This window comes from Calidris pugnax, unplaced genomic scaffold (assembly GCF_001431845.1).
Source record: "Calidris pugnax isolate Ruff unplaced genomic scaffold, ASM143184v1 scaffold24, whole genome shotgun sequence".
Taxonomy (NCBI): domain Eukaryota; kingdom Metazoa; phylum Chordata; class Aves; order Charadriiformes; family Scolopacidae; genus Calidris; species Calidris pugnax.
This window is the reverse complement of record NW_015090922.1, coordinates 20,879,370-20,907,273: the sequence shown is the minus strand read 5'-3', so window position 1 is coordinate 20,907,273 and position 27,904 is coordinate 20,879,370. Positions and strand designations below refer to the sequence as shown.

General features: G+C 39.5%; 1 protein-coding gene across 1 annotated transcript in view; it reads left to right on the top strand.

Moving 5' to 3' along the window:
* KIF26B (kinesin family member 26B) overlaps nt 1–27,904 on the top strand; it is a 293,196-nt gene that overhangs the window by 170,191 nt on the left and 95,101 nt on the right. The window contains exon 5 of the mRNA XM_014951158.1: nt 13,361–13,544. Within this exon, the coding sequence (XP_014806644.1) occupies nt 13,361–13,544 (184 nt within the window). The remainder of the gene's footprint in view (nt 1–13,360; nt 13,545–27,904) is intronic.

Below are 27,904 nucleotides of genomic sequence, written 5' to 3'. Positions count from 1 at the left end.
TTATTCTGAAAACATGTACTAAAAAGATGAACCAGCATTCTTGATAGGAACGACAATGAAACAAGTTTGACTAGAAAGTTCTATCCATGGAAAGATGAGGCAACCTGACCTTAGAAGATGACAATTCTGAAGGAAGATTGCATGCATGTGCCTCTTGTAAGTAAGCATAAGCTGATTTACTCCCATATTTCTCTAATCAGAGGTAGTCCATGCTGTTCCTGGTATGACCAAGGTTTTCCTTTGAATGTGTTTCAGTAGTGCACAGAGAGATCTATGAAATTTAGAGTTGTCTCATTCTGTTACATAGTGCTTGACAACAGTGTATAGCTGCAGTATTCGATCAAGGGTCTTTAATGCGGTGCCTAGCGAATGTCCAGTTGTGTGCTTACTAACAGAGGAAGACACAGTACCTGACTGATTTTCAGAAATTCAGCTTAAGTGTTTTTATCTTTGACATCATAGAGATACTGTTTCCTGCACCTTTATGGGTGATCTCTCTCTCTACTTTTCCTGCTTGTGCATTTTCATCTTCAGTTTCAGAGGCCGACTTCTACAAAATGCATCATTATACTCTCTTCATTGCAGAGGGCTTGATTCACCACCATTGAATTCCATGCTTCTGTTGATGTATTCCTTTCAAAGCAGTAGAGGCTTACCGTTCGAAATGAGTATCAGTGCTGAGTTTGTCCCAGGTGCTATCTTTCTCCAGTTTTTCTTCTGTTGTCTATCTTGTATAAAAGAAATATAGCAAGAAATACAATTTTGTCTTATTCTTAGGGTGCTATGTTACAGGGGACAAATTGAAACTGTTTGTTGCAGAGAAGACAGATGTTAGGATGCGACTACAGGCTGTCCTGAATCTTACTCCTGGAGTGCATCAGCTTTTCCTATATATTCCAAGTCGAACAGAAAATGCTGTCCATAAGATTCCTAGCTTACATTCTGGTTTCCTAACTGTGAGATATTTATTATGAAGGAGGTAGATGAACCAGTTTTCCAGACCTTCTCATCAAAGAAAGAACTTCACAGAGAAGTGATTCTGCTCTGATGAAGGCAACGCAGTGCCCTGATCTCTTGTGTCAGGGAGCAGCATTGCCAAGAGGTCTCTTGGAAGAGTTATTTTTGTTCCTGTTTTTTCAAGTATTCTCTGAGTTGTTGGTAGAGGTAATTTTTTGCCTACTGTTTACTTTGATGATGAGGACCAGGATTTTTAGAAGAATATGCTTTGTAGCAAGATGCTCTAACATAGGGGATGTGCCTTTTTATAGGTTTGCAGCAAGCAGTAGGTGCTGTGGGTCAGGAACTTATGGGTCATTGGACAGGGAGAAACTGAAAGACCTCAGTGCTGAGACAGCTCACCCAGATTTCAGGAGGCCAGCTGTCCAGGAAGAAAATTTTCAGATGCAGACATCTCTGGGAATGCTTCAGGTATTTATTGAGCATGGTTTGCCTTATGAAAGACAAGAAAAAGATGGTTTATCATGCTATCATGCATGACTAGAGAATGGTGGAGAAAGACAACAGGATAGCAAAGGAGAGCTCAGAGTTCTGGCTGAATCTCCCCACTGGAAAATGATGTTTCATTCTGGCTTTACCAGCCGAAACATTCATGCCTTGCTGTCATTAGAACAAACAGCAATGCTCTGGCCTGCAGATGACAAAAATATATCACCAAGGTCTGTATCCAAAAAGAGAGAAGAAGGTTAGTTTTATATGCATTTTAAGACGGAAAGAATTTTTTCTGGCTAATATCACTGCTTGTATTTGTCATACCTACCATGGACCCATGGGACTCAGAGACTGCAGTCCCTCTGGTGATCTGGAAGAACAGACAAGGCCCTTGCTGCTCCCCTCTCACACCCATCGGTCTCAACTGTATTTTAGCAATATTGAACATGAGTTACTGGCATTTATTCAGGTGGAACAGAGGTGGAGTATGGGTATTATCAACAAATCACAGAAGAGGTTGAGGTCCAAGTGAAATCAAACAGCAGATAGATTTCTTTGACATCTTTATATGAGACAGGATACATTTAGAGATATGCTTTTGGCATAAAATTTTGAGCCATGGTAAATAACTCGTTTTTTCATTTTTAGAGGTATTTTCAAAAATTTACTTTTTGAAGTACAAAAGGAACAAAAATACATGTCAAATACTTGTTCAGTTTAGCAGTGAGCCCGACTGTCTGAGAAGTGCCCTCAGAACTGAAAATTAATTGGCTTTCACTGAAATTTGTACGGGTCATAAGCAAAAAGCTGCAGATTAAAGGCTTTACATCTCATAAATTCTGCTTTTTGGTGCCTGTGACACACATCTGTGCAGTTCACTTCTTTCTGGCGTCTCACTACTTTGTGTGGTGTATTTAATTTCATGATGCTTTTTATTTCACTTTAATGGAAATAGAAAAACAAGAACAAAAGGTTTATTTAAAAAATATCAGTAATTTCCAACAGTAATAGTGTTTTCCAGTTTCATAGTTTTTTGTAATAATTCATTCTGCAGCATGATTAAAGTAGGTTAAATATTAAGGTCAGCTCCCAAAGGAGGTGGGGTCTGAGGTAGCAGAATGCTGAGCATTCCTGCAAGAGGTTGGGCACATTGGACTTTCCCTGCAAATGGCAGGATAAGAGGACATTTAGTGTTGTGTAGAATTGCTTCCTGAATCTTCAGTAGATAGAGATAGAAGGTTTTATAACAAAACATTGAAGGTAACTTGGGTGAAAATGTTGTCATTTTTTTCCCCAGCAAGAAATGTGGATTTCATTCAAATTAAATTTCTCCATCAGCTTCTGCTGATTTAGTTTATGTCCCCCCAGAAAGTAAACAAGAATCAAGGAATTTTTAAATGTGTTTTGGTTATACTCTTCAAAAAGTAGTTACTAACATTTTCCATTTGAAATTTTAGTTTTACCTTTGCTTCAATTATATTTAAATTAATGTTCTAAAAATGAAAACTTTCATTTTGGATTGAATAAATTGCTGAGATTGATGCTAAGTGATTATGTTGTAACTTTTCAGTGAAATGCTATTTTGAAAGAAAAAATAAAGCAGAATATTTTTATTGTTCTCAGAATTGCAGTAACATTTCTTTCATGGTATCATTGCATCACAGAGGCTGGAAGGGACCTCAGGATGTTTCTAGTCCAACTTCCTGCTCAAAGCAGGCTCAGCTCTGGGGTCAGACAGGTTGCCCAGGACTTCATCCATTTGGGACTAAAACTTACCCAAGGACAGAGACTGCACAACCTTGCTTGGCTGTCCTCAGCGTGAAAACACTTTTCCTTATACCCTGACCAAATCTCCCTTGTTACAACATATGCCCTTTATCTCTTGTTCTTCTTCCATGCCCTGGTTTGAAGAGGCTGTCTCTGTCGTCTTGGTACCCTCCTCATAGTTACTGGAGGGAATGCTGTTAGGCACTTCCAAAACCACCATAACTATTTGTGTGAATCTGCAAGGAGATCTAGATTAAATTACTGTTTGCAACTGTTCATGAATTTCTTTGTGCTTCAGCATATCTCTGTGAAGGTGGAATCGTAACATTTTTCTTTTGTTTTGTCTGTTTTACTTCTAAGCTGTTGCAGCCGAGCTGATTTTAGCACATGTGCAGTCTTTTAAGAGGAGGACATCAGACTTCGACCTTAACATATTATACATAGTAATGGTGATAGTCTCCAGTAGTTTGAAACAACTTGTCTCAAAGAATTATCACTATCTCATGGTGATGACTTAAATAAGTACAAGGCAAGATTACAGGAACATTTAGAAGAAATATTCTTGACTATGACAGGAGATTGCTTGTCAGAGCTGGGCTTAGGTGTATGGAATTTTCAGTGCATCTGTGTTGTCAGAATAGTTTACCATTTATATGCTGGTGTTATTTTAAATATTCTGGCCTCCAAAATATTGATGAAGCAAAAAACCCTGTGAAGCTTACCTGCCTTTTTTTATCTATCTGTTGAATTGTTCTGCCAACTGGAAAGTTAAACAATGACAAAATGGGCTGTGAATCTGTGTGCTGGCTGCTTTTCCTCCTAGTGTTATGAGAGGTTTTTGCTGAATGGGACAGAGATGAAGCAAAATAGCTTTCCACGCAGTGTGTGGTCAGGCTTTAGCATCCAAGGTAATAGAATAACTGTAATTGTATAAGCTGCGTAAAATTTACAGTTAAAGAAATTGCTTTGTATGATTTTAAGGACTGTTATTAAATGGCCAGCAGTTTGTTGGCCTCTCATTGCAAAGCTTCTTTTAGTCACGTTTTTGAGTTGTCATAACTGTCATTACTTCTTGGTCCTGAGGAGAGCCAGTGAGGGTCTGACTAAACAGGAGTTCTGTCCCGTGGTTTGAAGTTTGCTAGGTTGTCTCACACATGGGGAAAATCTGTTTGCCAGACATCCCTGGTGGTATTTTCAGGACAAGACAGTGTAACTGTAAATCTATGCCCTAATATTTTCCAGCTAACACTTGAAAACTGACAGACCTGCGTGTGTTTCTTGTTTTACACAATAACAGTACAAATATAAACCAGTGCATGTCTCCTTTCTTATTACTTAGTGACAATGCCGGTGTCTTACAATCTAAATCTTTAGTGTATACAGGCAATACTTCTTAATACCCAAAACTTGAGCTGAACAGAGCTTGTTTCTGACCTTTCCGAGAAAGATACTAGTGCTCTTGCCCTTAGCTCTGTGTGATTAAAATTAAGGCTACTCTGGTCTGTGGTTTTCGGTCTCCTGCCTGTGCAGTTTTCCCATGGGACTTGGAGATGCATTGCCAAGTAACCATGGCAGTAATTGGTAAGTGCTTACATTTGAATTCATTTGAGTTATAGTAAATGTAACTGTTTTCTTCCCATACTAAACTACTGCTAAACATCTGATTTTGCTTTATCCAAGTATAATGGTTCAGCTTGCTTCATGCACTAAGCATGCAGCGACACATATCCAATTCATCCTCAGTGCTTTCCAAGAATGGGATAATGCTGTGAGCACTGTCATCTCTCGACTACCATTTTTAATAAAAGCATTTTTAAGAGAGAAAAATAAGGTAGATTAAGAGAGAAAAATAAGATAGATTAAGAATAAAAAAACCCTCTACCTACTTAAAAAAATTGACTAGTGATTTGTTTTCTGCGTTTGAGTGCTGAACATTTTATTAGAGTTGGGTTCTTCTGCTGGTCACCAAAATCACTCTTTTATCTAAAAATCCAGGTTGATTATGTGTGCCTGCAGTCAGTAAGTCAGCAGGAAATGTGAACCTGGTCATTTCTTTATAGTGTGTGTGGTGACCTGGATTAGTAATGCCTGAAATTCAGGAATTGTACTAAAAGGATAAGAGAATGAGGAGAAAAAGATTTGGAAAGAAAGGAAAGCAAGTAGAAATTATCTTTCTCTAGATAAATGTATCAAGCTATTGAGTCAAGATGCAGTTTTCTTGACAGATATTATTGAAGGATAAACATATGATTTCTTGTAGGAGTTCCAAATGTTCACATGTGATTTGTTACTTTTTTGGCCAATGTTACCTCTATGCATGAGAGCTAATTAATGATCCTGTTGACAAAGACAGAAGGACATTTGTCACTGAATTAGGGTTTTCCAGAAACTTTTAGGTTAGGTAAAATCATCTTTACCGGAGCACAGTGATACACAGTGAAGACAATCTTGTGGATCGAACAGTAATGACATGAGAAGCGGTTTGTTGGTTTGTTTTGTATCTTATCATGTCCTTGTCTAAAACTGGGAGTTTAACCAAAATAATAGCTGTGTAGAATATGAGCCCTCTGTCCTGAAATATGTACTTGAGTAGGACTTTGAGCTTCCCATTAAGCTATTGGTCTTCAAGCATATTCATCTTCTTCATTTTTGTGCGACCTAGGAGCAGGTCTGTTGCCAGTGATTTACACAAAATTGAACTCAATGTAAGAGCAGATCTGAGCTATTAATTTCATTAAGATTGTCTGTGTGCAATAAGGCTCAGGTTTTGTAAGATCTGTCCTGAATAAAGTTTGAAGCCCTATTTTGACTCTGTTAGAATGAAATAAGTTAAAAATAATGAGTTTCTGGACAGATACAATACAGTTCCAGGAGAGAGCACAGTCACTAAAGCACTGTGGCCAAAATGTCTGAATTAACCACCCAAGAAGTGAAAGATTGGAGCCTGGGACAGCTTTATTGCTGCTATGAAATTGAATGCATGCATAAAAATAAAGAGAACAATAAGGGGCAAGTGTTTACTGGGCATTAGAGAGATGTTTATTATACCTTCTACAGCATAAGCAGAAAGCTCAAATTATCTCCAGATTTTAAAGGCATTGTAAAATAATTAAACACAAATACTAAGAATCTTACTGGAACTACAAACCCATTAAATGTTCCTCTGAGGATTCTTATTTCATTTTTTACATAGCTTACTAGGCTGCAACACCACAGCCCTGGGTTTGGCCACACAGAGAATTAAAGTGGAGTAAAGTTGCCCCGATTCTCATTCGTAGCTCATAAGCCTTGTTGGAAGGCAAGGAATGTGGGCTGGGAAGGAACATGGCAAGCCAACTACAAGATTTGGTACTGTCTTTTTGCTTTCAGTCTGGATGAGAAAAACTGTTCATGTAGAGGTATGAGAAAAAGCCCTTGGAGGTTGTTCTCTCTCTGCCACAGAGCATGCTTCTCAGGTGGTACCCCTGGTTTGCTGCAGGTGGTGAAAAGGTAACCTGGCCCCTTGCAACAGAGCAGGGCCATTAGCTTGTTAGTTAAGGTCCTGTAAAGCATCTCTGTTGTCTTCACTTTAGAAGATGCAAAGAAAGGCGTGGCCCCTGTCCACACCATTCCCCTCCACATAGAAAGATGAGATTTTTCATGAAACCACATTTAGTGCCATGTGCCTCAGATTTTAAGGTTGGGGAAGTGCTTGCTATAGTAATTCAGGCATATTAGCCACGTCAAGTAAGTATGATTTAGACCACCCTTCGGTATGAGCCAGTTCAGAAGGTTAAAGCAATAGCAGCCAAACCAAACTACATGTGAGGAAAGAAGCAAGGGAGGTAAAGGAATATGCAGACAGGGCAGTGGCAGGTACAGGGACTCCCCTTTTGGTGATAGTACTCAGGTCAACTTGGCTGTAATTTTGCCTTAATGAACCTGTATCACCTATACAGGTGATTGGTAGAAACTGAATCACTTTTGGTGAGGATTCAGAGAAGCTAGGATCCCTATAATTAGAAAACATGAACATTCCATTTAGTGCCCTGTGTCCAGTTTGCATAGGCAGCATATAGCTGATATAATTTAGTAACTAAATATCCTGGAGAAGAAGGCACTGTTGAGTGACCCCGTGTAACTGAAAATCAGGGCTGGCTTTTCTCATAGAAAAAAAGCCTGCATGGTTGAAATTTTACTGTATCCTATCAGTTTTTACCTTACAGCTACATGAAGATCTATATGATATGATAATTATATAAACACATTTACCCAAAACAGAAAATACACTGTGAAACCCATATTTGCAAACATTGCAATTGGAAATAAAAAAACTAATGGCAAGCTTCCAGCATATTTTTGTTTGACATTCCATCCGTTAACTAGGATACTATGCAGATTATGTTTTACTTAGTAGGTGACAGTCAAAAATTTCTACTCTTCCTACAGGAAGAATTGTGGCCAGGGCTTTTTTTTTTTTTTTAAAAAAAAAAAATCAGTAGGGCTTTTGTGTTGAGAGTTGGGCTGGGGAATGATGTCTTTCACTTTTGGGTGCCCAACCTGAGACCACAGGATATGAGTGTTTCACACTAGGTAACCAACACTGTGGTCACAAATGTATTTTATAACTGTATTTTATCACTAGTGATACATCTGCACAGATTAAGCATATCTGTTGGTTCAGGAGACCAATTTCCAAACTAAGCTTCTATCTCTTTTCCAACCCAGCACTAAGATACAGCAGGCAGGGCAGTTTTGGCTAAGTAAAGATAGTATTTTAATTACTAGAGACCATTAATCTCCTTTGGGCTTGTCAAACTAGCACTTCCTCTGGTAAGCCATCCCTTGCACATATAAAATTCATACCTCACTCTGTGAATTGTATGCCCAGCAGTGAGTATTTATCTTATAAATGAAATTTATGCCTCCAAATAGAGAAGAAAAATAGATTTTTAGTTTTAATGAAAATTGTGAATGTTTACATTAAAGTTAGCTAGTACATGACTGTTTAGCCTCCACAGCTTGAGACACATTTTCTCTGTGGAAAATATTACATGAAAGTAAGCATATTTTCAATTTTTATTTTGACACAGGAATTGATACGCCAGCTCACTGGCCCCTATGATCTGGAATTCTGTGTCCAAGGGTGATAAATACTGGATGCAATAAAGTGTAGTATGAAACTCCACTAATGAATAATTATACAGAGATAGGCACCTAAGGAAATTTCTTCAGATGTCAGTGGTGAAGGGGCACGTCAGGTACTGAAGCGTGAGAGTCAGTGTTGCTTATCAATGGTGATCTTTGCTGACACAAGTGTGAATAATATTTTAACTATTCACTTAAATGTCTAATCTCCTACTGAATCCAATGAACCTTCTGGCCTTACTGACCTCTACTTTGACAGTGAGTCCTAAAGTTTTAATTTTGCCTTGGATGATACATTGGGTCAAAAATAATTTCTTTTATCAAGCTAAATAGATCTCCCTTGAATTTTATCAGCAGTGTCTGTTTTCTTGGTTAAAAGAGAGATAGTAAATATGCCATGAGTTGGCATAACTAGGCTCACTGAAATTCACAATCTTATATGAATTTATGCCAAATGGGGTCCCAGTCCATTCTGTTGGAGCTGGAGGCACATGAACATTATGTATTGCAGGGAGGCTTTAGTTCTCATTCTTTTCTTTAAGTGCTGTATCACACCATTTGTGGTTTCTTGTGTTATTTTTTCTCCCCTGACTATTGCTTAGCAACAAGTGAATGTATGGGTTTGTCCTCATTTTCTGAAGTTGTTTTTTGTGAGAAGCCAATGTTAATTAAGAAGCCATGAATTTTGAAACTGTTCTTTCCACAGTGTTTCCTTATGTATGTTGTACTGTAACCATTACCCAGTGACGTCTCTAAGCAAGGTATTTACAGAGCTTTCCATAATGCCTTATATATTTGTCTAAATTTTCATCAACTTCATTTTTGTATTGCTTATAAGTAGTATGAATAACTTTCTTAGCAGAGATCTTTGCATCACCGCTAGCAGTGCCTTTGTTCTGTGTTAAAAATGGATATTTAATCCATTTCTGTTCATTCATCTCTCCAGACAAGTGTCCAAAGACCTACTTTGCCCCCTCATGTCTCACAATTACTTTTAAGCTGGTTTACTTTCATTTCTTCAGTGAATCCCACAGAAGATCTTAAGATTTCAGAAAGTTCGTATCAGTTATGAATTGGCTTCCAGTGTAGGAGAGTTAGCTCTACAATAAATGTGTTTGAAAATCCCAGCCTGCCCCTGGAGTTTTAAGGGAAAAAATTGTATCGCCATTTCTGCATAGATGGGAGGTGAAAAGCATTCTACTACCCAAATATATACACCTTATTAAAATTGTATTTTAAAAAACAAAAATTAGAGAATGTATTTCAGGAGATGACCTCAGTCTTTACTATGGATCAGGGAGACATTCAAAGCAGTTCTCCTTTCCTGCCAGCAATCCGTCAGTTTTACTTGGATTGAACTTTAATCAGCTTTCTAACACCCCTTCTGCAATCTCAAATCTTGATCTTGTGATTATTTCATTGCCCACAAATCTTGTAAGCTTTCAAAAAGTCTCTGGCTGCTTGTTTACATAGGCACTCTTAGGAAAAAATAATCCAAAGTAACTGAAGGTGTGAATCCAAAGTATATTAGCTAAACGGGATTAAATCTGCATTATTTTGGAAGATAATTCAGTAAAATGACATTAAAGTCAGTTATGTTGTGAATGAGTGTGTCCACAGAGTGGTCTAATAAAGTTTACATAATGCACTTTGAAAATTTAATTTGGATCAAGTTCCTTGTGTGTCGCTGTGGACACAATCCCTACCACAGCCGTGCTGCACACAGCAGGGAGTGCTTTGCATTGCACTGGAGCTCACTGCACTCCCCTGCACGGCTCATAGCTGGTAGCACTCGGCTCCAGTGGCATGCAACCTAACTTGGCGTGTCATCAGCTTATTCTCAATACATAAGACCATGCTGCCATCACCACCATTACCCTTACTGCAGTAGCATGCATAGTCTCAAGTGGAAATCAGAGTCCTATTATATTAGATATTAAAAGAAAACAAACTAGCTAGCTCCTGTACAAAGAGCAGAGTCGAAACAGCTGTTGGCTGGGCTGGTCAGGCTGTGAGCCACAGCAACATCGGATCTCCCGTGGTCTGGCCTGGTGCTTTGCCCGAGAAGTCTGGCTGTCCAGAGAGTCTGCATGGGAAGGCCAGACCCCTGACTTGAAAAGTAAAATGTGAGAATTTCTAACCTCTTGTGCTAGATCATAGGGCCAAATCAGCATCAGCTGGCATGACTTACTGCATTCAGAGCAATGCTAGCCACCTAAGCTGAACAATATTACTCACACAAATGTGTTCCCAAGAAAGCCACAGTGTACCTGTTTGTGTCATATTGCAGCCTACATCTGGTTAAAATATCCTTCTTTTCCTAGTTAAATGGTCTGGGAATTACCTGAGGTTTATTGCCTTTTTGATCCCCATCAAAATTCAGTCAAGTCTGATAGGGCTTGTAAATGGTCTTCTAGTCTGCCATGCATTGATTTTTTTATCCTTGGGGGAAAAACAGAAAACCCCATGAAGTTGTGAGAAATAGTTCATTGCTTTTTCATACATTTTGCCAGTTGTAGGCCAAAAATATAAAGGAAAATTCAGGTTCTTCCATTTGAATGTAATCTCAAAGGTTATAACTGTCAAACTAGAATATAGTTCCAAGGTTTTGAAAAGGCCAGGTACCTCCAACAATGTTTTTTCTTGAAGAAAATGCCAGCTATGGGCTTGGTTGGGTCAAGAAGTGGTTTGTATTACACTATCAGCTTTGCTGGGGAAGCCTTTAGTGGCAAGAGGGATAATGGCTCTGTCAGTCAACTTGGAAAATGGCTTTTAGGAAATGTATTTTCACCCAAGGTGAGTCAGTGGCACCAGATGTATAACAGATGGAAACTGGGTGGAACCACAGCCTATATATAAGACTGGGCTACTGTACTTGACCACAGGAGTAAATTTTTCAGTGTGTTTGGCCAACATTTATATTTTCAGTTGCTGCACATAGAACAAGATTTTGCTTAAAATTATTTTATAATGAAGCTAAGACATACAGAAGATCTTGATTAAGCATGGAAAACTTGGTAAAAGCATTAGTAATGGACACTGTGGAAGCTGAAATCATTGAACTCTCTTGAATGATTGAAATATTGCTGGGAAAAGGAAAAATTGGTGCTTTTTGCTTTTGTTTTGACCAACACATTTTGATTATGTTCCCTGTGGAAAAGTAAGCAGACTTTTAAAAGAGAGGGCCAAGTCATAAACTACAGTCTTCAGGCCAGAGGGAAGGGGAAAGACAAGGACAAGAAGGTGGTACAGAAAATTCTGAGTTGTAATTTTGTGTCTGATCAATTAAAATCTCCTAGTGTTTTTCTTTTATTAAAAACTAATCTATCTGGAACTGGTTTGCACTTGCCATAGGCTAGAAGAATACATACTGGCAGTGCACACAGTGTGCACACAACCAGCTGACATATGGCACCTTCATGCACAGTGTTAATTGGTTTATGTGTCTCAGATGCCTGATACAAACACAAGGTACTTGCACACTGAAATCAGTGTACATAAATATATTCGATCTTTTTTCCCTGACTGCTTGGGATAAAATAATGTCATGACTTTTCTAAGTTCAGTGTTGGATAATATATACTGATACCAGTGTAATGGATCTAAAGCTTTGTAAAACTTAGGAGGATTTAGAATTATTGGTCTTGACTATCACACATCAGCAAAGTAAGGAGAGCTACTGTCAGCAAAGACTACTTTTATACCTATCTTAAGTCATAATTTGTCTGCCAAAGCAAACAACATGAAAGTAGACTCATGAATTGTTATATCCATGTCTCCTTTGAGATGGTGCTCCAGTTAACCTGCTCTGTTTAAAGTGCCCCTTTTACAAAAGGGAAACTGTGGGATGGGGTGATTAATTTTAACATTATTCCTGGGCAGTGCAGAATGCACAAGTGTTGCAACAACACAGCTGCAACGAAGGCTGAATGTTGAATTGTCTCTCAAAATATAACGTTTTGCAAAACAAAAGTACTGAATGTTTCTGTTCCAGAAAAGCTTAGCTTTTTAATCAAAGTTTATACAAACTCCAGCATTCTTATCTAAGAATACTGTAGTGTTAAAAACAGTCTTCGTTCTTTTCTCTGTTTAGTGGTTAATGCAGCTGTAGTTGGTATAGAATCATAGAACCATAGAATCATCTAGGTTGGAAGGGACCTTAAAAATCATCTACTCCAACCATCAACCTAATTCTGCCCAAAAAAAAAAAAGAAATAGGAAATAAAAATTACTAAACCATATTCCTGAGGACCATGTCTACCTGTATTTTGAACATCTCCAGGGATGGTGCCTCAACCACTTCCCTGGGCAGTGTATTCCAATACTTGATAACCCTTTCGGTGAAGAAATGTTTCCTAATATCCAATCTAAACCTCCCCTGGCACAACTTGAGGCCATTTCCCCTTGTCCTATCTCCTGTGATTTGGAAATATAATTGTCTCCATCTCACTGCAAACAGAAATATTTTCATTGGTCACCATTTGTTTAGTTTTTAGACTGGTTTATGTTTTAAGAGGTGATAAAAATTTGAAACAACTAGTGCAAGGCTTCTTACACATCAGCTAATTCACCTGAGCATTTAATACTCATTAACTTAACAGTGGCTACTTACATCCAAGCATTGCACAAGTATTCATTTTCTAATCAGAGACACAATTCTGTGTAAACCTTTTGGTGACTGAACTTAATTTTAGAACAGAAATTGCCATTGATTTAATCGGAGGCTTTGGAGATTTCTTGCAGGCTGAATTGTTTCAAAAGATGAGATAGTGACGGAGACCTGATTGTGACCCTACTTAATGCAGACTGTCTAAATTTGTAGCAACTTTGTGAAGTCAGTTGCATTAAGCTAGTAATAATGAGTTAAGAACAAGAATTATAAGACTGTTGGGATCAATGACATCAAAAACAAGATCCTACTTAAACAGTAACCTAATGAATACCTTTCTTTAGTCTTGGCTGCTTGTGTTGATGATTTTGGGGTTATTTTAGCTTACTCTTCTCATTTTTCCCACAGAGCCGCTCAGAAATTGAACCTGTCTTCCAAAAAGAAGAAACACAGGCCTTCTGCATCATCTGTTCCTGAATCTCCTCTCTTCTCCACCAGCTTCAGCAGCATCCTTCAGACTTCCCCACCCCCTGCACCGCCATGTTTGTTAAGGGCAGTCAGCAAAGTGAAAGACACGCCTGGTCTGGGCAAGGTAGGCCTTACAAATATCACTAAAACACTTGTTTTCTTTGGGAGAAGATTTTATCCTTGTGCAAAATATTAAAGGAATTGGAAGACCATGTCCTTTCTCGGTTGGATTTACTGTAGTTGGTTCTTGAACACATGTAAAAAGGCCTGACAGTGTACGTTACTTCATTAAAATGGAAGTTGATTTGACACAGCCAGACCTACTTGTGCAGCAGTAATACATTTCAAGGCCCAGCTAGACTACACACACCTGCATTGGGACCACAGTGCTACTACATGGTGATAATGTCCGTTCTGCTACGGTTTCTAGGGTTGGCCTCTGTGGCTGTGTTTAAAACTGCACAGCAGTTGCTTTCTGTGGTATATTCTGGGTTCCTGACCCTTGTTGTCCAAACGGGTGTCTTGGCTGGACACACTGTAATTTGCTTCTGGATCATGTTTCCCATCTTTCTTCCAGTACAGTCAAGCCAAGGCTGGGCCATGTACCTGAACAAAGCCTGTGTTGATAATAATGAATTTCTCCTTTTTCTTTTTGTCATGTTATTTCCTCCCATTCTTCATAATCATACCCTCTTAAAATGCTCTTTAGGTGCATACTTATAATGAAAAATAGTTGAGGCGAGGGAGGGAGGTGGCTGTATAGTTTGCTATTATTTTTTGTTTGTCTGAGTGGCCCTTCCTTTTTCCCTGTCACAAATAGAGAATCTGGTATATTACATCTGGGAATACACGCATGCAGTTGCTGAGGACAGCAGTTTGCTTTAATCAAGGTGGTTTCTTATGCAAGCATCTGTGTGTATGGCTTTTCCATGTTCATTGAATACTAAGTAGTGACAATGAATTTGGTGAAAATCTTTGTGTTTACAAGAGAAATTGTAATGTATGACCTAGGAGTGCTGAGCATAAGGGTCACCTTATAATTATGACCTGAAGCTTTCATCAAACTTTCCCATCAGCTTACCTCTGTAGCAAATTTTCATTGTAATATGTCAGAAATAGGTGCGAGGCATAATAAATAAATAACTGCAGGATAACAATGTAATTTATCTGTCAGAGTGGGAAAACTTCAGATGAGGTAATGGAATTTCCAGCTTGTTTGCTTTTAATTTTTATTGTTGCTGTTTATACATGTTCTGTTCAGTTTGGTTGATATTTTTTGATAGCATCATGCTAAAAACTATGTTACTTTTTTCAGCATTTTCTCTCATATAGTGTTTTCTGTAAGGGTATAAATCTATAAAATGTGGACCCATGTGGAGGAAGTGGGTTCAGGGAAGCTAAACATTATTTTCAGTGCCTTAGGGTTTTTTCTGGTTTGTGTTCAAATAGCATTTTACCAGGAATCCCAGTGTGATAAAACTCTGTTTCACATTGGGTTTGAGTGGGCTGGGCAATTTCTAACATGACAGTTTGTTACTGGAAATTCTGGTTCACCAGAACTGGAAGGCTGGCCGTTGCCAAAGATTCTGGATTTCTGCGACTGCCAGGGACAGCTGCACACAGACTGTCCTGGGACAGGCTTCCTGGCAGGCGGGCTCTTCGCCATAGGTCTGAGAGCCCCAGCGCAGATGCTGTGTGATGGCAGCTTGAGAGCTGTCAGTTTGCTAGAGTGGGTGGGTATCTGAGACACTGCAGGATAGGAAGCTAGGTATGCTTTGAAGCTTAGACTTTGAGTTTAAATATCATTTCACAGTTGTCTAAAATGAACTTGTCACCAAACAGTTGCCACTTCTACTAGAAATTTCAAAGATTCTACTTCCCATTGAAAAAAAATATGACAGCGATTTATTTAAAATTGTTGAGTTTCTCAGCTGTCATGTGCAGGCATGTAATTTTTGTGAGCTGAACTAGAAAGACTTGCCTATTACCAATATATTTAAAGTTAAAGGTACAACTGAAGAGGCTAAACTGAAAAAAGAGAAGAGAATTAGAAAGTATATATTCAGATTGCATGCTTCACTCCTTTTCTTACAAAAGGCCTTGCAAATCAAACTGTACCAAGCTGGCATTTGGAAGAAGTATTATTTGAAAGTTAAAGTTCAGCTTCACAGAAGGAGGAAGGTGATATTAATAATGAAATGTTGGGACTGCATAATCATCATTTTACTTCAGTGTTAGAAATACCATTGACACTAGCAGAAATGCAGCAGCATCAAAGTGAAATAACATAGTAAAGAATCAGATTCTCTGTTGCACTTATTTCCAAAAAGCTCTTCCTGAAGTAAAACAAAAGGTTTGTGACCATGTTGTAAATACATTAACAGTTGTTAACATCTGGGGTTGTATGGGTTGGAACATATGCACGTGCCTTGTGTTTGCATTTGCTGGCAGAGGGAGCTGATCCTGGGTGGTAGTGTGGTAACCCTACAGTTGTTTCTTGGGAGTTTTCTTTTGGGCTGAGAGACAGTACTGCTCCATAAACTGCCTCAGCTTGAGCATTGCTTTGCCTTCTCTCTCTGCTGTCTCTGAATCATCATATTCTGATAGTGGCAGATCCTTTTCGCTGGGTTTACACACAGAGACAATGCCACTGTCCTGGATGACTGTATGTGCAGTTTTGCCAAGTCCCATCATTTTCTGGAACATACTTTGTGAGTCTGTCTTGTCCTTTCTGATAATGAGCCAAGGCTTTCTGTGCAGAAATAACGAATTATTCTATGCCTGCAATCAGATTAACTATTAAAAGGGCATTCTAGTAAGGTTTGCTTAAATTTGCTCCCCAATCTGCTTCCCTCCTTCTTCCTCCTGTCCCTCTCCTTCCATTTTCTATCAAACAAAATCAAAACTAAACCAATACTTTTGATGAAAATATGAAATGTTAGTTCTGTGAAAGATGTTGTGTTGCTGAATCCCACATTGCAGACGAAAAACACCTTGAACGAAAAACTTTCTGCCAGCCTTAATAAGTTGTTTTCATATGGCACAGGGTTTATAATGAATGGATGTGGTCTCTGTGCTTGCTTTCATTTATTATTTTTTTGTGTGTAGTGTTATAAAACTCTGTCACTGAGAGGTATTTGTTATGTTTGGGCAGAAATTAGTTTACTTTTCCTTATATTTTATTTTTGGTGTAGTTGTTGTTTGTTGGTACTTGTTAATCTCAAAATAAAATAACATTATTTGTGTGTTAAAATCACCCCTATGCAAAAGGTTTCTACCAGAGAGAAACAAGTCATCATTGAACCTTCTTCGGGTAGTCATTTCAACCTATTAGCAAAATAGACTGTAATTTGTGATACTGTGTTTACTTTTCATTTTTCTGTAGCACCACGACTCCTATTTGCAGAGCCTAGCCCCATTTTGCTAAATCATGTACAAATTCAGGTTAAAAAAAACCACCCTGTTTCTGTCCCAGAGCACTTATGATCTCAGTGCAGAGAGGAAGACCAGACAGACAGAGAGACAGGAAGCAAGAAGAAACAATGAGGTATTATCAGTCATCTTGATAGCAGCGTCCTTAACCCATCAGCAGTCTAATATTAGATAACCCCTGTCAAGCTTTGGTAGGTGTTGTTGAAGAGGAGATTATTAAAATCTTTGAAGAGAGAGTAATAGGTTACACTGCAGATGCTCCTGAGGAGACCTTTCTAAGTGTCTAGAGCAGGGTAGGAAGCAGCACAGAGAGGGGTTTTGAGAGTCTAGTAAGTGAGGTGTGCAGGAACTAATCTCCTGGCAGGGGCTGAGTGTGGAGCCTGACTGGGAAGGGCCATGAATGGGAGCTGAGCCATGGCCAAATGCCGGGAATGCCACAAAACACTGGTAGGAGATTGCCAGTGTGATAGACGCTCCTGAGTCATACACCTTTCTCCTAAGGATCTGTGCCATATACTAAAGAAGGTTCAGTTAAAAATAATTTTTCAGTACCTGACTGTAGTCACTGCCATCCACCTTGAAGGTTTTTTGGAAAGGATCAGAAGAGGTTCTCTTTCCTTTGTAAAGCAGAGGTTCTCTCCATCACTCGGGTGTACAGGGGGAAAAAGTTAACCATTAGATGACAAATGCTATTTTAAACCCTTTATCACAGAAAACAATTTCTGAGGTGAAAGCTAGTTTTGCCCAAAGTTACCATGGTTACTGAAATGGGAAAAAAAAAAAAAAAAAAGAGGATGATTCCTTGAGGCATTTAAAGGAGACATATGTGTTCATCTTTGTTGTCAATGGGATTGTTGTACAAATTAAATAGTTAGTTCTACTTGGAATTAAATCCAGGTGGCCTTTTGCCCTCCAGATAGAGTTGCTCAGAACTGGTATTTTCCTCACTAAATGTACTGTTTGGACCTGGAGGAGGCTTTCACACTCCTTGGCTAGATTCCTGGTAGGTGGGCTTTTCTGGGAGGAGCTCAAGCTGCTTTAAGAAAAAGGTGAAATTAATAGAAGTTGGAAGAAATGCTATAAACAATAATCTCTTACCTCTCAATCATATTTTCTATGCGTACTTAGTTTGTCTTTCTCTAAAGCTCTAAAGTAAAGCTTATTCTAGATTTGGAAGTACCAACCCAGGCATGCCAGAAGTATGTCAGATTGCATTTTGGTTGGTTGTGAGGTTTAAAGAAAGACCTATTTTAAAGAAATTTCTATGCAGTCATGTTTCGATAATTCAGAGAACGGCTGTAATTTCTGTTCCTTCTCTTTGTGAAGTGCAGAAGCTGCTACTTCATGGGAGCTAGGAGCACATATCAACCAAGCCTGCTAAGGGAAAACCTAGTCTGTTGCCTAAACTTTACACCATGCAAGAGAGAATTCCTGCATGGAGAAGTAGGGCTGCATTTCTGCACAGTTGCTGGCCTGACAATCTATCATTCCTGACAATGGGATTCCTAGGTCAGTTGGCAAGGAGCAGATCCCAGAGAGTGGAGCTTGTGGCAAGTGAATGCTAGTCTAATGGTTTCGTGGAGCATTGCAGAGGCAGGCAGGTAAATAGAGTTGGACAACAAGGAATCTGAAAGAGGAAAATGGAAGGCAGAATACTGCTGCTGTCGTTACATACAACTCCACTAAATGGAACAGTTCTGCTGTATGGCATTTGGAGTGCTCCACCAGTCTGGGCACCATGTGGCCAAGTGTGGTACTCTCTCTTCTGCCTCTGCTGATTTTCCATAAAATAAAGCCATCCTGCAAACTAGTGGACATCTCCCTTCTTATTTGGGGGGGCGGTGAAAACAGCAACTCAGAAAGTGAGGTTTTTCTAGAGAGTAACCTACAGTTCTTAAATGAAACCCTTAGCTTGGGAAAAAAGGCTTCTCTTTCTATGTCATAGAGGAAAACTTATACCCTAATCTGAGGACCAACTGTTGGTGGTAGCAAATATGGGTAAGAGACTGTTGCTCAGTAAATTCCTTTTTTTGCCTCAAAGAGTATCAAAAATAATGTTCCTCCCCTTAGTGACATCTTCCTATATGTATTCAGAAATTGTACTAATGAGTGAGCTTATGAGCATGAGAAGTGGATGGAGGAGATTTCCATGTGGAATTGAACTGGCTGTACCTCACTTTGATAACATTTCTCGTTTCTGTGTTAGAAGAATCAGTCCTTCCTGTGGTTCTTTTATAGTACATTTCACCCAGGGAAAGAGCTGTAATGCCCAGTTTTGTATTGTTTGGTCTGTTTGGATTAATTTTCCTGTAAACATTTCAAAAGAAAATTAGCTAGCTCAAATCACGTCGGGCTGATGCTATTAGGTTTTGTATATTCCTAAGGGGCTTTATTTATACAGTGCTCCCTGCATTGTCATAGATGCATGATTTTATTCCAGGCAATCTGCAACTTTTAGGTTAGTTGACTGTTTTCTTGATTGAAGTCACTTAGTGGCGTGAATGACCATAATTTGTACACAAATGGTTGGCTATAAAGCCTATGCATAAGGTCCACATGGGTCAATTAGTTTGTTTTAATGTTGTCAACCTAATGAAGCTACAGAAATCTTTAGTATTGGTCACCTAGTAAGTTTGCTTTAAATATATTCTCCTGTTCTTGAAATAGTGTAACAGTATAGCGGCTACATTTTAAAATCTCTTAAGCATTGAAGGTTATGCAATTTGAATGAAAATTACTGGATTTTTCTAGAATGTAAAAACTCATTGGTTTTAGCACTTGGATTTCCTCAAAGTTTTTCTGAGCCACTGTATTTTCATTTCCTTTGCTTTTCAATTTAGGTTGTACTGCTGGTTGATATTTTTGGGCATTGTGAGAGTTCTAGTTAATCACTTCCACTTCATTTTTAAGACTTTCAGTAGTACTTTTCGAAACGTGCCCTTCTTCCCTGCTCTCTCCCCCATACCTCTCACCCTGTTAAATTCATTTTTAAATCCATGAAGAAGAGGTTAATATAAATCAGGAAAGTCAAGATGAAAGAAGCTGAAAACTACAAGGGTGTTTCTCATACAATGTCGAGGAAGGAATTTAAATGCTGAATAGTTTGCTAAACTTGGGATCATGGTAAGTTTTCTGAGACCTTATGCAAATTGTAAGCACTATCCTTTAAGCGCTCTGCTGTAGGCCTTATTACAATTTTTTTTTCTTTAAAACTTCCTAGAGGTCTTCTCCTCCCAGTCTTTTGCTTTTGTATTTGACTCCTCTCAGCATGTGTTTGAGCGCAGTGCTCAGCGGCTCAGGCAGGATGGTGACACTGCAGGAGGCTCCTCTATAGCACTGCTGTAGCATCATGGGCTAATGATTCGGTTGAGCCTCTTGATTCAGCTGCAAGATTATTCTGCTTTCCATTATCCTAAAGGTCTGGGCTTTACCTCGTTTCTCTGGTACAAAATTGACTTAAAGAGATAACCAGCTCAGCTGAGGAAGAGCCTTGTGTGAACTCTTATTTCAATACTGAGTATGCCATTAGATACATCTCTTCTCATTCACTCTCTCCCCATTTTTGCCTTTTCCTCACTCCTTCCTGCCACCATTATTGCACTCCCTTAGGCTGCAATTCACGTTGCTAGCTGAAGTGAAATGATCACTAGCCTTCTAATCTAGGCTGGTCATATGAATTCTTCCTATGGAGGAATGGAGAGGTGTGCTACCTATATTAGGATGCGTTGACTTGCCAACCAGATGTTTCTTTCTTTTTCAGTTGATTAAAGAGGCAACATAGACAGCTGCTTTAGAATGAGACATCTGTGTTTTGGCTGGCTCAAGTAAGGTGAAATTAATCTCTCCCTGACTGGGAACACAGACTTTTCTTGTGTTCTGCTCTGAACCTTTCACTTTAATAGAAAACCAGCTACTGGGAGATATAGTAACAAGGTGCTTGCAGAAAGTTCTAGATACTTTCATTCTCTTCTTCAGATGGAAGTCTGCATCCTCTGCTTTCCAGTCTAAGAAACGTTAGAGGGTCACTATATGGTACTCAGGTCTGGTCAAGCAGATCTACAGGCAACTGAGCAGGTTGCATAAACCTGGACCTTCAAGGAAAAAGACCAAACAGGCTTTTGCACGTTCGGCCTTATGCAAACCAAAGATCAGAACTGTTCTTTACTGATTTGAAGACCAGAAATGTTCAGCTGTACTTATGCCAGGATGGATCTGTAAAGCTGGTCACAATGTGCACACCCATTAAATTAGAGCCTCTGGCCCTCAGATGCCCAGATTCTCATTGCTTTGCAATGGGACCTATGAATCACTTCCAGTGAGGACTCTTTCCCAGAAAGGTAGGCAGTGTGACTTGGGGTTTGGAAAGATTTCATTAGTGCATCTGGATTCCTGATACCCAAATGCCATTTCATTTTCCAAATGTAAATAGACTTTTTCTTCTATATTGTTGCTAAACTCTTGCACAGGGCTTTAAACTAGAAGTGAAGGGGGAAGGGGATAAAACCAGACCCAATGGTAATGAACCTGCAGGAAAAGGGACAAGGATGGGGAAGAAATTGGGAGCCCAGCTCAAGTGCATCTACACAAATGCATGCAGTATGGGCAACAAACAGGAGGAGCTGGAGGCCATTGTACTGCAGGAAAACTACGATATAGTTGCCATCACAGGAACGTGGTGTGATGACTCACACAATTGGAGTGCTGCAATCAATGGCTACCAACTCTTCAGAAGGGATAGACAAGGAAGGAGAGGTGGTGTGGTGGCCCTCTATATTAGAGACAGATTCAAATGCCTAGAAGTTAATAATGGGAATGACAGTGTAGAGTGTTTATGGGTCAGACTTAAGGGGAAGGCCAACAAGTGCAAATGTACGGTCCTGCACCTGGGGAGGAAGAACCCCAGGCACCAATATAGGTTAGGGGTGGATCTTCTGGGAAGTACTACAGAGGAAAAAGGGTCTGGGAGTCCTGGTGGATGGCAGGCTCTCCATGAGCCAGCAATGTGCCCTTGTTGCCAAGAGGGCCAATGAAATCCTGGGCTGCACAGGGAGAAGTGTGGCCAGTAGGTCAAGGGAGGTCATTCTCCCTCTCTACTGTACACTGGTGAGGCCACAACTGAAATACTGCATCCAGTTCTGGGCTCCCCAGTTCAAGAGGGACAGGGAACTACTGGAGAGAGTCCAGTGTAGGGGAAGAAAGATGATTAAGGGATTAGAGCACCTCCCTTACGGGGAAAGGCTCAAAGAGCTGGGGCTCTTTAGCCTGGAGAAGAGAAGGCTGAGGGGAGACCTCATCTATGTTACAGCTTCTTTATTTTTTAGCAGATTCTTTTTTTAAGAGGGAGAATTCAATATTGCCTTAGGACACTTCCAGTAACCTCTCATGGATTTTAATCAAGAATAATAATCCTTCTTCTTGCTTAGCTCAGTCCTCCCATACATTGCGTGATCTTTCCTGTGAGGTGACTGAAAATGCTCATACAAGTAGCAGCATTTTACATTAAATTCTCTAGGTATCTGTGAGGCTCTGCTAGATTTCTGTAGATCCCAGTTGGTCTCATCCATATTTATTGCTGCTGGATTTTTCCAGAGATCTGATCAATTTACAATGTTAGTACTGAAAGGGAAACACTTAGTTAGAAAAAGATGTGATGTCAAAATGTGGTGTGTATTAAAATGCCAGGAGGAAAGCTGCACAATAACCTTTACAGCAGCACATACTCAATTACAGAAATATAGATGTGGGAAAACTTAAAAGCTGTTGATCCTTTCTTCCCTGCCCCCTTTTCCCACAGAAAATATAACGTGTATTTCAAACTGTATAATGTGAGCATAATTATCTTTGCTTTAATGTCTTGCCCCCTTCTTTCCACCATTCTGTATTGCTGGAATTTTATCCAAATACAAATCTTGATTTGTAATAGGAATCTGTTCTTGGCTAGCTTGGCCGCAGCCCCTAAGCCCAGAGTCTGGAAGCAGTGTGGTTAGAAAAGCTGCTTTCCCTTACCTCCACTCCACTTCCCTCCACCTTCCCTCCATCCCCAAGCAAATACCTTAAATATTGCATTTTTGTCAGCTATGAGGAACAGTGCTAAGGTATGTGCTGGCATGGGATCTGACAGAGGCACCAAGGATGTGTATCGCCTGGCCATACAGAAGGAGAAGGCACGCACTCTGATTGATAACAGCGTGTGCAGATGTGATAAATACAAGGAGGCCCAGGCTGCTTTTGGGAAACAGAATAGTAATGCAGAGGAGGAAACGGGATTCCCCCAGAGCCTGGTGCTCCACGAGTGGTGGGAATCATGAATCTCCTCAGATTGGAGGGAGTTATTCATCATAAAGACTATTATGCCATGCGAGACATTGCTGAAACAGAACACCACCAAGCTATTTCCTATCTTATCAGGGTGTATTAATAATGCAGCAGTAATAATAGAAGTACAAATTAAAAATAACTGGATGGGCAGATAAGCAGAGTTCTTGAGATTAAGGGGATCGGGAATTGCTTCAAACAGTTAATTGCAGAGCAGCACATAGAGGGAAATTTGCCTTTGCTTTTTTGCCTTTATTATTTTCTTATTCTTCATCTTATCTCTGTGAGCATTACTTCTTGGGCTTTTACATAGACACTAATAGGCACAATATTTCCTCAAGATTTCAGACTCTTCTTTTTTATCTCCAAAGAAATGTAGTATCTTTTGCTGATCCATCTAATTCAGTAGGGACTAATAATGCTGAATAAGAAGAGTATTCTGATTATTAGCCTTCTTCTACATAAACGTCTTATCATTTTCTCCTCCCACTCCCAGCCCACAATATAAAGGCAGACAAGATATTACAAATGTCAAATATTCCAGGTTTTAGGATGAATTGATGCAAAATGTTCCCTCGAGGTTCATAAGCTCCTTCTGAATTGCAGTGGCATGAAATCCCCAGTGTCCACAAGTCTCTTGAGGTGTAGTAGCTGGGCTGGGCAAAGAGAAAAGTATCTGGTTCTCTGGCACTGGATTGTGGAGCCCCCAGTCATCTCTTGCACAGCCTATATCTGCCAGTCACTGACCTGGCAGGACTTTACCTGATGACTTAACCATGCCTCTGCATGGTTCCTTTCAATAGAATTAAAATAATGACTCAGTACTACCCTTTGGTCCCCTGCTGGGTACCAAAATGTGCCTTACTTAGGGCATGAGACTGCTGTCACTTTGATTTCAAGTCCTATTTGCTAAGCAATTTCCAGGACACTCAAATTCTACTCCCAATGAAATAGGTATAGGAGCTACTGCAATGTGCAGCCATTTCACACAGCTCCATCCAAGCAGCACTAGCCCACTGAGAGAAAAGACTGTCAAGGGGAGGCCTTTTGATTGAACACACGATACACTGAAGGAGCAGAAGTTTAGCAAAGAACTGCAGCACAACTATTACTCCAGCATTTTTCTGGAAAGCAACATCATTTGTGATACTAGCAATATGGGAGCTCGGTGTCAAAGACTGTAAATTATATCTTATTCTGCTTTTTACATGGTTTTAGTAGTTGAAAAAGCTTCAGTATGTAATATTGTTATTACTGAAGTATTCAATCTACCGTACACAATAGTTCATCACAACTGGTTGCGATAGAAATATCCTCCATGATTTGTCAGATTAAAAAGGTGGAGAAAGCTGTTGCTTAAATATTGTTTTCTTCAGTAACAGGAGACAGAAGAAACTCCTTTGGAGGGGGGAGGATGAGACAGAACTTGGAAAGGGGGAGGTTGTGGGGTGGAAGGATGAACATAGCAGTAGGTGAATTCACCAGCTTTGTGGTCAAGGTGAAGTAATGAAAGCAGGTAATCTGTATTGGCCAAATGAGAAGTGGGCACATTCCATTTACCTGTGCTTACTCTTGACAAAAGCAGTGTGTGAAACATTTTATCTTGTGAACTAGATGACTGAAACACTTTGAGTGCATGAATTCATGTGGATGGTGAAACTTTCAGGGTTCATAGGTATTTTTACAGAAACTGCCAACAAATTGAGTATCGATGATATTCATTACTCATCCTAATAGCTGCTGTCGTGCTATTAAAGTCCAAATTCAGATTCTCTTCCCTTTGTTTCCTCCCCAGAAGTGGTTCACAAATGTCGTCCACCTACATGTCCATGTCTCTGATCTTCAACTTCTTGTCCCTAACTGCCACAGGTGTATTTTGTTTATCTCAGTTTTGCTGTTTCACCTCCATTAGCTGGGATGCTTTTCTCACCATCACTGCACCCTCAGATTGTCTCTCTCCTGAACCTGTGATCCTTCTACCTGTGCCTGTTCCAGTCTGAGCACTGCATGTTAAACATCGACATTTCTTCTCATTCAGGAAGGCTTTTTTTTTTTTTTGTTGATGTGACTTACATATGTATCAGTAAATGGTTTGGGTTTTTGTTGCATCTAAAGGGAGGAAAAGGGAAAAAAGGAAAGACATGGAATCAGTTATCGAAAACTCAAGCTAAAGTATAAAAATTGAAACTGCTCTGCTTATATGTCTGGGTTTCCCTTCACTATATTCTCAGGCAGTAATCACAAAACAATGATTAATGAGACAATGCTTGTTTCAAGGCAATGTTGGCGTCCACTATCTCTCAAGGCTACACTGTGGAGATTTGGTCAGGGGACTAAACAGACCTGGAAAGAGTACCACAGAGGCAGACTATTAATATTTTCTTGCAGATTTCCCAGCTACTGTCTAAACAGAAAATATACAATGTGGGCACCTGCCCTGCATGTATTTATTTTGTCCTCATTTTTTCAAGGAAAGTTTGTGAGAGCTGAAAACACCTTCTAGGCTCTAAGAGTTTTCATAGGAAGCCTTTAATCTCAGTGGGGGTTTTGTGATTTTCTGGGGGGTTTTTTGGTGTATTACACAATGATTTATATCAATCTCCTCCTATAGGGTAGCTGTAGACCATATGGAAACATGGATAGAACAGATATGTTCTAGCTAGCGAGTCTAAAATACCAGACTGTGGACAAAGCTCAGCTTTCCTTTCTTTGCGAGTTACACTTATCTTTACCTCTCTCAACCACCTTTCTACTTCTGTTTGACTTGCTCCCTCATATTCCAGTTCTTTTTTTCCTTTATTTTTAGGTTCTTTTTCTACTCTGAGATAGAAGAGTATTCACCAAATTCTCTGACCCCCTTGAAAATCTTTTAAAAATACACTACCAAGTAAACATGTCCATTACTTAGTCCAGAATCAAATGACGTGACAAGACAGATAAAGCAAAGCTGTGATAATACGCTTTCTCCCTCCCTTGTTCCCAACACCCTAATCCTACAGCATTGCCGCCCACCAATACCTGCCGTTCATCTGCTTGGAGGAGTGTTAGCATCTTGCTCTTCATTGGCAGAGGCAAACATTGCAATGTGCAAGTAAATGAATCAAGTCCAAAATTTTAATGGTTGTTCAAAATCCAACTGTGAGTGGTTAAAGGCTGGTAATTGATTTTAATAGTTTCTGGAGCCTGGCCTTTCATACCTCATAATGAGCTGTGTTTTAGCTAATTTTGGAAATACAACAAATGACTAAGATCTGAATCAGAAGCCGAATTGAGCATTTGTCATGTAAATGTTACATCTGAAGCAAATTTCTTTAACACTGGATACCAAAACAGGCTTCAGTATGGAAGGCTCTGTAAGAATGATTGGTTTCTTAAACAATATGAACCAAATTCTGCTACAACTCTCATAAGCAGAAGGCAAATGCTGAATTAAAATGGCTGTTTCATGAACACTGTGTGTTCCTGCTGCTGGGATTTTAAGAATGGAAAGGTAAATCATACCTTGCTTTTGCCTGGCTGTGCAAGCCTGGGGGAATGTTCACAGATCTGCTGCCCTTGTACCCACCCAGTAACACCACACATAACAGCAACACATGTGGTAACTGGAGTTCAAGGATTATTTAGGACAGCATCACCCCACAGTGAGGAGGGGACCCTTCAGCAACTGCCTTTTCCTGTGTGGGGATGTGTGGGAATTCTGTTCTTTGGATCCCCAGAGAGATGTTATGCTGGAGAAATCAATTTTTCAAAGAGACCATGAGAGCCTGTTTCATTTTAATAGTTTGTGATATATCCAAAAATGGAAGCAGAATGGAAAGACACTTTCTTAAAAGGAGAATTTTAGGACCTGGTATTTTCAAAATAGAGAGATTCAGAGCAGTGGAGAAAAAGCTGTTGGTGGTCTCTCAGCGAATAGACAAATAGATCAGGAAAACCAGTATGTGAATTAGCAGTCTTGACTGAGAGCCCAAGATTAAACAGGCACAGACACTAAACAATCCTCTTGCCCCCTGAAATGGTCCTAATCAAATAGACCTAAGGTATGTTAATAGGTAAACTGATCTGAATACACTTTATGCAGTACCTGGTCTGTTTAGAGAAAGATTTTGGCTTCCAAAATTGTCAACATAGCGTCTTCCATAGTTTTAAACTTACTTCATTTAAAAAAATAAACAAAAACAAAACCAAAAATAAATCTTGATTTATGCATGTTGGGCAGGCTGTCCCAGCAATCATGCCTTCAGTTCACATCCCAGCCTGCACATGCAGAAGTCAAACAAAAACACCTCTATTATACAGTGGTGCCTTTTAATTTACACAAACCAAATAGCTGCCAGAGACCACATCAAGTTCAAGAGTATAGGGGAGGAGGAGGAAGGACGAGGAGGATTTTAGACTGGCAAGAGGAGCTTCATATTAAGTGAGATGTTAATTTCCATTTGTTGATATTAGGTGAGCTTGAAAGTAAAGGCTTTTGCAACCCCGTAATATAAAAATGCTTTTGCTTGTGCTTTTTCCCCCCATTAAGAAGCCAATTTGTCAGTGTTTTACTGATCTTACAGATAATACAGATAGGGAAAGAAGTGAAGGTTCCTTTCAATTCAGACTGAAAAAAAATCCAGTGTTACTCCTAGCTCCACCTAGACATGCCTTTGTCATCATGGTTCAGATCTGGTCCCTTTGAAGAATTTCTTTTGAGTAGATGTTAAAAATGTCACGAAAGAATGAAGGAAGGAA